The sequence below is a fragment of the Diplotaxodon limnothrissa genome, linkage group LG2, assembly GCF_057381915.1.
Source record: "Diplotaxodon limnothrissa isolate DT_005_m linkage group LG2, D_limnothrissa_male_GT1.1, whole genome shotgun sequence".
Taxonomy (NCBI): Eukaryota; Metazoa; Chordata; class Actinopteri; order Cichliformes; family Cichlidae; genus Diplotaxodon; species Diplotaxodon limnothrissa.
The window spans coordinates 35018673-35030292 of NC_140597.1; the positions used below are offsets into that span (position 1 = coordinate 35018673).

The 11620-nt window shown below is 43.7% G+C and overlaps 2 protein-coding genes across 2 annotated transcripts; one reads left to right on the forward strand and one right to left on the reverse strand.

Moving 5' to 3' along the window:
* Positions 1-652: 652 nt before the first annotated feature.
* ints5 (integrator complex subunit 5) lies at positions 653-4952 on the reverse strand. The gene is made up of 4 exons (XM_085372169.1): positions 4738-4952; positions 3785-4037; positions 1706-3682; positions 653-1520 (listed from the first exon to the last, which is right to left on the reverse strand). The coding sequence occupies exons 1-4, from the start codon at positions 4830-4832 to the stop codon at positions 813-815; spliced, it is 3033 nt and encodes a 1010-aa protein (XP_085228295.1). The 5' UTR covers positions 4833-4952; the 3' UTR covers positions 653-812.
* A 2551-nt stretch (positions 4953-7503) lies between these two features.
* Positions 7504-10818, forward strand: LOC146638975 (phospholipase A and acyltransferase 3-like). The gene is made up of 5 exons (XM_085372181.1): positions 7504-7609; positions 8069-8141; positions 8307-8415; positions 8638-8906; positions 10192-10818. The coding sequence occupies exons 2-5, from the start codon at positions 8127-8129 to the stop codon at positions 10309-10311; spliced, it is 513 nt and encodes a 170-aa protein (XP_085228307.1). The 5' UTR covers positions 7504-7609; positions 8069-8126; the 3' UTR covers positions 10312-10818.
* Positions 10819-11620: the final 802 nt, after the last annotated feature.

Here is an 11620-nt window from a genome sequence, read left to right on the forward strand (position 1 = left end):
GGATGGTTTAGCCCAGGTGTTTAAACTCATCCACCTTGATCACTCCACCTGTCTCCCTCCCATTCACACACACACACACACACACATATATATTATGGCTAGCTTCCACTGACTACCTCCACTTCATCCACCTTTTCTTTTTTGTGAAATACAGATTATCTGTAAATTGTAGAATCAAAGTTATTCAAAGACAACTTTAAGACTATTGTAAAGTCCAGGATTGATGATTTGATAATCGTCTTTTTGTTTTACCTTATTTAGAGTGTCTTAACCTTTCTTTGCAAGTTATTTTTTTTGTTTTAACATTTAATCAAAATTAGCAAAGCTCAAACACAAAAAGAGCCTGTAAACTGTTAATAATACAACTTTCTGACGATCACAACAACGAGGAACCCTCAAGTTAAGTCAAATTCTGGAACAAAAGGTTTATTTTTTGAAAAGTAGCTGAAAGAAGAGGTCATGTACACAACAAGAAAGCAAAGTTGTGTTTCCATTATAGAACACAAACAATGTGAAAATTATACAAAACAGTCTGTAAATGATTTAGCAGTTAATGTATTTTTGGAACCAAAATGACACATTAAAACACATTACATCCCAGATTCTGTATGCACACTATGTACACATGTGCCATTTGTGTTTCTCACCAGTTAGAAATGTATCAAGTCTAAAAACGGTACAAAAAGGTATGCACGCGCACAAGCCTCTACTGATATGGTAGTGAACTACAGTGACTGAAACTCTGGGGTCCGCTCTTGGACCGTAACACAGTAATCCCTCCATTTTACAGTCTATTTATTCCCCGTCACTCCTCAGAGCTGGAATCGCCAGCACAGGTGCCCCAGTCTGTCAATGTTTTTATGTAGCACGCTGTGGATCGGCGCCACGTATCTTGCTACGTCGCCGTCCCGTGAGAAATCTCTGCAGAACATGCCCTTCTCCGAGCTGAAGACAAACTTCTGGGGCATGGGCCCATTCCCCCTTACGTACTCCCACACAGCCAGCAGCAGCAGCCTCACCTCGAAGGGAGTCAGGTGAGGGAAAGCTTCGTGGACGTTGGCCAGGACGGGTGGCAGGAGCTGGCCTTCTCCCATGCAGGACACCAAGAGGCAGGAAGCCTGGAGGTGCCATGGGGAGTCTGTGGATGATGCCTCGCGAGATGCCTCCCAGTGGGCCAACAGAGTGGCCAGGAGGCCTCGGAGCACCGCTGAGCAGTAGCAGAGAGCCGGTCGTCCAGCCGCAACGACCTGAAGCAGAGGGAAGAGCACAGGGTGGGCCTCAAAGCAGCGCCGAATGTGGATGTCTCTCTCCACTGTGGTGCGGGCGTGCTCTTCTGGGGGCCAGGATAACTCGCTATTGGCCACGTCGGGACAGACGTTTTCCACTATTGTGACTGCAACAACCTTGGCTGCCTCCGCGTTGATGGGTGGCGGCTCATCGGGGTCAGACGGTGATCGTGAGCCGTTCAGACCGGAGGAGCTGCAACACTTGACAATAACTGCCAGCAGAATCTGAATGTTCTACAGAGAAAAGAGGACGAAAACATGCACATTATTACAGATTTATTTCCTCTGTTTGAACATTTCATAGGAGTCACATGGACGAATAATTTTTATGCACAACTTACAGTAAAAATACATAAAAAAAACCCCACTTCCTTAGTCTATTTATAGTTTTAACTGCTCTGCAATCTTTAAACACTCACCTGTATGACTAAGGATGGATCAGGCAGCTGTATGATGGTGCGAGCCTTTAGTCCCTTGCCAATCACACCTGCGTGAAACACAGACCACACACTACTTGAAAAATTAACGGTGGTACCAAACCGACAGTTGACGTCCAGCAAAGAGGCTCCAACATCAGGCGACACAGATGGGGAAGGCACAGGGGCGCCAGACATGTCTGCGATCTGCCCTCCAAATAGGTCAGTGTTGCCTTTATGTAGCGCTCCTTCAACCAGCTGCTGAAGCACTGATTTGAGCGTAAGAGGAGAGTATGCGGCAAAACGGGACAGTAGAAGAACGGAGCAGTTCACTGCTTCACCTGCCTGCCCTCCATCTCTCCCTGCCTTCCCTCCTTCTCCTCTCCTTCGCAGAGCCTGGAAGAAATGAGTGACGGCAGCGCGAGAGAGTTGGAGCAGCTGTGCTGGGGAGCAGGTGCGAGGGAGCGGGCTGCAGGACAGGAGGCGTACTGCAGCGTGAGATACAGCTGGGTCACCGTGGAGAAGAAGTGGGCAGAAATCATGGAGGTGTCCTGAGACCGCCGAGCCCACCTGGACCACCATGGAGGACTGAGCACCTGTTGCTCCTCTTCTCTCCTCGTCCTGACTCTGGATGGCTGCAGCCAGGTTGAGCAGCAGCTGCCTAAGCTGCCGAGGCCCCAGAGTGTGCGTGTGGATCTGCGCCACGCTACGTGCAATGGCAGCAGGAATGAGGCCTGCCATGCAAGAGGAGAGCGTGGTGTGGAGCTGCCAGGCCAGAGCCAACTCCTCTGGATTGCGGGCCTGAGTGAGCAGCTGGCAGAGGGCCTCAGTTGCTGTGCTGGGACCCCCATAAACTGAGAGCAGACATAGCAGCTGGTGCAGCCAGAGATGACGCTTCCTCTCCAGTCGCAGCGTCTCAGCACACAGCTGACCAATGTGAGACTGCAGCTCCTCCAAGAACGGGATGACCCTCTGGGGCTGTGAGGAAGCAGAGTGATGGGGGTTGACCTCAACTCCATCAGTGCGGTTGAATACTAACTTGTGGAGATGCAGGAGCAGCATCTGCAGGAGGCGGTCGCAACCTTCTCGGACTCCTTCGTGAGGTGAGGGAGTTGGGCCTGAGATAATGACTGAAGCTGGGGTCGCAGTGTCTGCCAGAAATCTGAGTACCCGGGCCCCTCCCGAAGGGCTCTGGCTAATGAGATGCACAACCAGGCCCAGCATGTTATCCAGTTCCTCTCTGGGGAGGCCCTGCAGCACGGCCTGTAGCTGGAGCAGGACAGGGGGGCGCAACAACTCGACGAGCTCTGCAGACACAGGACCAAAAAGGTTTGGGGACATTGCTGCCAGCTGCAGGAGAAACGGCACCGCAGCACGACGAAGCTGAGGGGAGCTTTCCCAGGATGTTGAAGATGAGGTTGGAGATAGAGGGCTCGACGGATTGAGACTCTCCTGGAACATCCTCAGCAGCTCTTTCCGGATGCTGTCGGAGTGGTGAGCGGCGAGGTGTCCAAGGATTCCCACCACTGAGCCGATCTTTGGCACTCTGCTGCCTTTATCCACTCCCATTACAAGCAGCCCTTGGTCCTTAGCACCATGAGAGCAGAAGTCCTTCAGTCCACATGCCATCACTCGGCTGATGATGGTACCGGGGAAGGCAGACCCAATGTGAGCCACCACCCAGTCAAAATGAGGGGAGTGCTGAACTGAAGTGTCCAAAAGAGCATCGACACAGGCATCGGGGCACCAGGCCAGCATTGCAGCCAGACACTGAGAGTAGGCTTCCATGAGAGATCGAGTGGCAGCACAAGACATCCAGAGCTGAAGCAGCTCGTTGAGGCTGGAGGAGTGGGGGGCGACACGGCGCCCAGCATGCTTGCTGCTCAGCTGGCCCAGTAAATCCACAGCCCAGGTGGACACTAGAGGGGCCCAGGCTCGGGGGTTGAGACGGATGAACTCTGACAGCACGGCGTGAATCTCCTACAGACAAAAGAAATAATAAAACAAATTTACCTTTAAAAATCTTTTTTAGCTTCAATATGTGCATATTTATTTTATGATGGTGTATTTTTGTAGTCACACCTGTATAATGTCCTCCAGGTTGGAGCTGACCCCAGTGCTGGCATTACTCTCCGTCTCTAGGTTGTGCAGGAAGGCGGACACATGCTCATCGTACACGCCTCGCAGATGCTCCAAGACCGCCCCACGACAGGCCGGGACTGAGCGCAGCAGGCGCACAGCGCATCGAGCATGTTCTCGGACGCTAAGCTTCCGGCCCTGAACGGTGTCAACGCCACTGATGAAGGACTTGATCTCCTGAGACAGTTCCTGGGTACTAGAGAAGGAGAAAGTAGACATGAGGAAAGTGAGTGGTGTCTCACCAACAAGCTAAAAATGATAAGGACGGCCATAATGATCTAAGAATACATCACTGCTAGTGTCCAGGTTTACAGCGTTAACAACATTAGTTGGCCAAGTATCAGTCACGTGCCATCCAACATACTTTAGACTGTGGTCCCATTTTAACTATATGTGAACCATTCAAGCTTATATGGCCCAATCTGAGCCCTTGTTGAGGTTATATTGATCATAACTCTTCTGATAATTATTTCATCAATTAATTAATTGATTAGTCATTTAAAAGAAAAGACAGCCAAAGAACTGTTGTCACATCAAGGAAAAAACACTTAACTATTACTAGAAAAGCAGCAGATTAATTTTGATCCAGTGAAGTAATCTTTTTTTTTAACCTTGCACAGAAAGTATTCGTAATGAAAAATATTTTGTTATTTCACTGATAAGTAAAAACATAAGCTTGATACGACTTTAAAGTAATCAAAGTGATCAAATCAAATTTAGGTGTTTACTGTGTTTTGTCTTCTTTAAGGTGAAAGCATGCACTCTAGGATTAAAGCACTAACTTTAATCATGCACAGAAATATAAATGTATGCCCCACTGCTCTTCATACGCAGGAGACGTGTGCTGTGGGACTTAATCTTGCGGATGCACTTCTTGTGTCATATCTGCCACTCACCTCAGGGCAGTCTGCGGTGTGTGAGTGTGTGAGCTCTGCATCGCTTTCAGCGGGCTCCCGTCAAACACCACAGACATCGCTCGGTCGGTAAACATCAAAACATCACAGCGAATCCACCTCTCGGCCGTGGGGCTTCGACTTGAGCGATTATGGCAGCTTTTTTGTTGCCTTCGCAACCAAATTTCAGGACAAAATACAACGAAAGGGCGCTCCGAAGCCGGAAGTTGGGAGTTCTTCGCTGTTAGAAAAAGGAAACGTCAAGCGGACCGCGGAAGTCTTTGGCGACACCCAGTGGTCATGTCTATTTCTGCTACTGCTGCTTTCTACTCGACAGAGATAAAGCAAAGAAAAATCAAATTAGCTCGCCTGATTATTACATAGTACGTTACGGAGCCCCGCAAGGGACATGGGAGAGAAAAAAATGAAGGAAAAGTTCATCATCATAGTACGTAGTTTTTGTAAATTAATAATTATATTTTAGGTAAAAAAAACAACAACAACAACAACAACAACAAATTAATAACATTAACTTTTAAAATGATACATATTAATTCTGTGTCCTTTATTATGTGTTTCAGTACTGACTTAATGATCTAACTTTACTAATGGAATACAAGCTTTTAAGCAGAGATATTTAAAATGATAATAATAATAATAATAATACAAAACTGAGAAAAAATTGTGGTATTTATTCTCTAGTTGTGCCGAATATACAGTGAAATATTCATTACAAACACATTAGTCAACATCAGCCGCTGCCAGCAGTTAATGTTTTCCTATTTGCTGATATTCGGATATCAACCTATAGGAGCCTCATTGCTACTTTTAAATTTCATTCCCTGTCATTCCACTTATTTAGATGACTTCTATGATCCTGGTTTTCAATTCATGTTGAATTTAAATTTAATACAGGCCACTCCAGGTGGGGTGAAGTTCATCAGGGGAGAAAATTATATTGAATAAGGATGATTTTTGTAGTTAAAATAAATAAAAAAGAGTTTCGTGATGCTGCCAAAGTTTTCACAGGGTGACAGGCAGTGCAGTGAAAATGTATTTGCTCCCTTCCTAATTTCTTTTTGCATATGGGCATAAATGTTGTGGATCATCCAATAAATTTTGATATTAAATAATAAATAAGTACCCAAATTAATTCAAAATGCAGTTTGGAAATTAAGATTTGATTTAATGGCATAAAAAGTCTACTTGGCCCTCTGCGAAAAAGTAATTGCTCCTTTCAAAAAGCAGCACATCATCCCACCATCTAAAGAAACCTATGAACGTGTGAGAAGCAGTCAGTGACATCTATCAGTCTGGAACCGGTTAAGAGCCATTTTAAAGCTTTGGGACTGCAGTGAACCACGTTGAGAGACATTATCCATAAATGGAGAAAACAGCACAACTAGCACCACTGACGAACAGTGGGCTGTGAGGTCAGTTCCTTTATTATTAATATGCAAACTGTCATGACCATTGATCAGCAACCACTGTTTAATGGTCTGACCATTGATCAATGGCTGTGACCTGCAGTCAGCTGAGACTGCAGAAGTCACTCGGATGAGTGATGAAACGTTTCTCCCATTGAAAACGCTACATTCAGATGAACAGAATCAACCTTTTGGGGTTTACCTACCTGGATGACTGAGCATGCATCAAGACACAAATACATGACTAATTTTTTTTGAAATGCGAAGGATACATTTTGAAAGAGTAACATTTAAAAACAGCTAAAACCATTAAAAATCTGCTCATTTTTCTCATTTAATGACCATCAGATGATGAATAACATGAAACATGGCAAGAAAAACATATATAATTTCACCATTTTTTTTTCCACTCTCACTTTAGTCTGCTGTCATTACAAGGATGTCACCATCTGCAGCTCACAAGACAGACAGGCTTTACATGGACAGTGTTAATTAAGAAAAAACAGCATTCAAACATATCTACAGTTCCCTTCTGTTTAACAATCCTGCCATCAGCACATCAAGAACTCCAAGCTTATTGTAAAGACATCCAGTGGGCCAGGCTGGACCTTTAGAAGGGCCGGATCTATCCCCTTGTTTGACACCCCACATTTAAACTGTACAAATATAAACTCCAGCAATTTTTGACTTCCTACTGAAGCAAACAAGCATACGTCGTCACGTCGTCACGCAATAAAAAAAATCCTCGTGAAGATTTAGTTCTCAGTTATATTTAAACCGAAAGTGTTGGGGGTTCTAAAGGTTGAGTTGCGTGTTTTTCTGCGCGTGGCCATCATAACTGATCACGGAAAGAAGAAAGAGAGGGGGTGGCGGATAATAAACCGGCGATTTAAGAGAAAGAAAATGTCGTTATTTGTTGAAATTAGACTTTAAAGTCAAGCACCTGCCGGACCAAAAAAGGTAAAATAAAAATAATATTAACAAAAATAAATAATAACAAAATAAATGCGAATAAATTATACATAAATTAAACATTTTAAATGAAATTTACCCATGATAAAATCACACATTTATGAAAGAAAGAAAATAAAAAGTGTAGGTATTTGTAGCTGAAACAAAAGCAGACTCTTGATTCCTTCACACTTAATTTTATCACATCATTAAATATTCACGCGTTTTCTTGTAATATTCTTGCACCTTGCTTAAACAATCAGTCATCTTAAAAGTCATCTTAAAAATCACCTGACGCTTAAAAAAGACAAATAAAATACTGCCACGCGTTTATTTTGAAGGGCACTGAGCACGCGCACGAATCAGCTGATCGCTCGCGAGTGAGCTTTTGATGTTTGCGTCGGCGACGTCTCTCATTTCAAAACGAAAGGGTTCGAGATCGTTTTGACAACCGCAATAAGAACAGAAGAAGGAGAAGAAGAGTCTGGTCGCTGCAGGTAAGGAATTAACCCGATCAAAGACCTCCCACAGCTGAGGGTCGCGTGAATGATGGTGTTACCTCACGGCTTTTGGGTGATGCAAACACGGACCAATTCTGGCTAATCTTCTTCGTGTGCGATTTTTAAACACTCTTTGTGACTTATTTTGATATATAAGTCTCTAAAAGTGCGAGCTTTTCTCTAACATTCGCTTCTTTGGCGTTTATTTCCACGAAAGAGGTTATGCAGAGGTTATGCTAATGTGCCAGTTTATTAGGAACATCAACAATCCTGCAGCTGTTTTTAAGAGGGGCGCTGTTCAGCTCAGGAAGGATCTAGCCCGGTTTGGTGTGCAAAAACATACAGATATTTAAAGTGTTATTAGATTTATCGGTCTTTTACTTTCATTATGTATCACGTGGTGTGCTTAAATCTGATGTGTACTTTTATTTATTTATTTATCTTTAATCCCTACAGCTGAAAGTCGTCAGGAAGTCCAACAAATCGGAAGTTCGCAGACCAAAGACAGGCTGACATGGCCCCAACACTGGTTAGTAAAAGAATGTGATGGCATTTATAGCCTCAGAGCTGTTTATTACATCAAGCTGATTTCTATTTAAAGCGAGTCAGCGTGATCGGGTCAAATGTGCTGCAATTATTGAGAAACACACTCTTTTGGAAATTCAAACATTTTTCCCCTCTCTTCTAATCCAAGTATGACGAAAAGCCAGAGCCTGGGGATTTAATCGAGATCTTTCGTGGCTCTTACCAGCACTGGGCTGTGTACATTGGCGATGGCTTCGTTGTTCACTTGGCACCACCCTGTGAGTCCCTCCACACACATATACACACACACTGTCTGGACTCCTTCCCCCAAACCCCATCACTGAAAACAAAAGGCAGCTTATCTGAGAGGCCACATGCAGATTCTGTGATGTGGGTTTTCAGGACAGAACACAATGTAAATTATTTGTTGGGGTACAGCCAACTCAAAACACAAACTCTTGCAATATTCAGCATGTAAACTGAGTGGGTTTTGTCCCCAGCTGAGGTCCCGGATGCCGGCTCCAGCAGCGTGATGTCTGTCATAACTGAGAAGGCATTGGTGAAGAAAGATGGGCTGTGGGACGTGGTGGGAACTGACGAGTGGAAAATCAGCAACAGTCTGGACAAGAAGTACGAGCCGCACTCGCCTGGTGTCATTGTGAGGGAGGCCCGCAGGCTGGTGGGCCAGGTGCTGCCGTACTGCGTCGTCAGGAGAAACTGCGAGCATTTTGTCAATGAGCTGCGCTACGGCAAGGCGGAGTCCCGGCAGGTAGGCCCAACCACGTCAATCCTTTGTGTCACTATAAAAACACGAAGTGAGACAAAGCACTGACACACAGGCGGTGGCGGAGGCTGGGCGGTGTAAGTTTCAAACAATAGAAATCTTCAGTGAAGAAGGAAAAAATAGCAGAAAAAGCCAGAACAAATTTACAGAAGAAATAGTTCATTTCTTAACCATGGAGAACCCATGGGGTCAGAGCCAACCCCACTGGTTTACTAGGGAAACCATGGGGTCAAATTTGACCCCATGGGTTCTCCAGGGTTAAAACAAACATGGGGATTAAAGATTCATTCATAGCTATAACTTTGAATCCTTTCATTCTTCTGTGACACCAGCTGGGAAATTATCTCTCATACCAAACATTGCTTGCTCCACCCCTCCTGTTTGCTCTGGAGGTTTGCCATCTTCTAAATGATGAATGGCTCAATCAGTTGCAATTAGCTGTAATTAAATATCAGTTAATTTATTTGTCTGTTAGGGATTCAAAGCAGGGTACAAGAGGCTTTCCAGCTTCATACAACACCGAAAGATCAAAATGTCACCACATATTTAACAAGGTAAAGGATTATGTAAGAAACTAAAGAGTGAGGTAACAGTGGGAAGGGCTTTTAAAGGGCGGAATGATATCAGTGGAGTCAACGTGCTGCATACAGTGATAAGAGGAAACTTTTGGGGCCTGGGACATGGCAGGGCAGGTCTGTGTACGCTGATTTTACAACCTTTAGTTAATATTTAAATCTAAGCATCAGTGAGTAAACGTGTAAATTGTGAAATTGTATCTGATCCTGGAAACTAAACAGACAAAGCCTTCAAAGATTAGTTGAATTTGCTTAAAGTGCATTGAAGTCCACCCATTACCTTTTCTGAACAAGGCTCTGAGTCAAAATGAAACTTAACAGGCAGTGAAAGTGAAACTCTAAACTGCTCCCAGTGCAGGTGAAGCTCAGTAGGAGCGTCAGCTGCTCTTACTGAATCAAGTTCTGCATCCACTTGATTTCTCCTATTCCAAACTTTGTACATTAAGTATAAACACTGATGTGTTGTTTCAGGAATGCTTCTTTCAGACACTAAGAACAAATAAATGTCATGATCTTTTAATTAGAAGATGTTTTCACTGAAACCCAATCCGCCCAAAATCTTTTAAAAGTTCAAATCGTTATTTTTTTTTTAAAAGTTGGGCAGTGTTGGGGATTTAAATTTTTTTTGCTACTTTATAAATTTCAACAAAAAAAAAAAATCACGTTAGCTGCAATGATGTATGTTTTCCTTGCAGGTGCGTAAGGCAGGAGAGGTCGCCATGTATGCAGGCTTGGCTGCGGCTGCGGGTGTGGGTGTTTTAGCGCTGGCACGATGGTTGGGAGGAAGCAAAAACGAAAACAAGGAAACGCAGTGATGAACCTTCGTCCTCTTTTGTTTTGGGTCTGGATTAGCAGATCACCAGCAAAGCCTAACTGGCGCCTGCCATAATCAGTCGCAGATAAATAACACTGCCAAACTTGCATGCAGTTATGTGTGATTTAGCAGGAAATTGGGATCGGCTTCACCCCTATCTGTCCTTCATGTTGCCTTTTGTTTTGTTTTTTGGGGGGGGAAATGATGTAAGGCTGGCTAGTTTGTATTTTTGGGGTTGTTTAAAATTTGTACATACAGCACAAGTTTGACAGTTTTTCCTCAGAAGATGAAATATGTGGTTTTCATATCAATGAAATGACTCATGAGGGATGACGGTTGGAGGGTATTTATGATTATATAATATATGATAACTTTATAAACTCACAAATGGTTTTAAAGTAAATGGGTATAATCAAACATCGGGAGAGAAAATAGGAAGTGCTATAAGTGAATACTCAATATTAAGCTAATGAGTCTCTATGCTAGGTTATGTAGGATTTCTTAAAAAAAGAGCAAAAAACCTTACATGATCAACATGTTTCTACAGTTCACAGATATATCGTGTTACACTGTTCCTCTGATGTTTCACTGTTTGAACAAGTTTTAAATAAATGAATTGTTTGACTCAATGATAGCCTGGAATGTGTGTGTGATATAGCATTCTTGTCATTGGACCCTTAAATACAGCCTATTACATTAAAGTCTTTGCAAAGGCACCCTGCACCATTCTTGCACTTCCAATTCTGTTCATCCCTGAAACCAAATGAAGCTTTCACAAAGGAAAAGTCTATGATCTATGTCTAGGATAAACATCACTGCACAGCATTTGTAATTCCCACATCTGTACTAGTTCTTGACTGACTAACATCTTACCTTTCAGGGACACTTACAAGCTCTGCAAATTTTGAATATAGTGGAAAAGACCACGAAGAAAATGAAGCAGAGGTATTTTCTGAGAAAGAGACACTTTTTTTGGTGCTATTTTTCAGTTTTGCACAGAGAGGAAAATATGGTGGGGAGTGACGTGTGTGTGTGTGTGTGTGTGTGTGTTATTGTTGATTGTGACTCAAAAAAGCTTTGCCATCTATGGATAAACCAGTGAGAGCAGCAGCTCTACATAAAGACTTTAAGAATACACAAACTTTCTCATAAACCTGCAGCATTTCCTAAGCAAAAGAAGTGGAGATACAATATATTGGGCCTGTACACAGTAACTGAACCTGTCAGCATCGTCCACGTGCCCCACTATCTCACAGAAGTGCAGCTTTTGCCCCACATTTAAACTTGTTGGCATCTGGCCTCCCTATTTT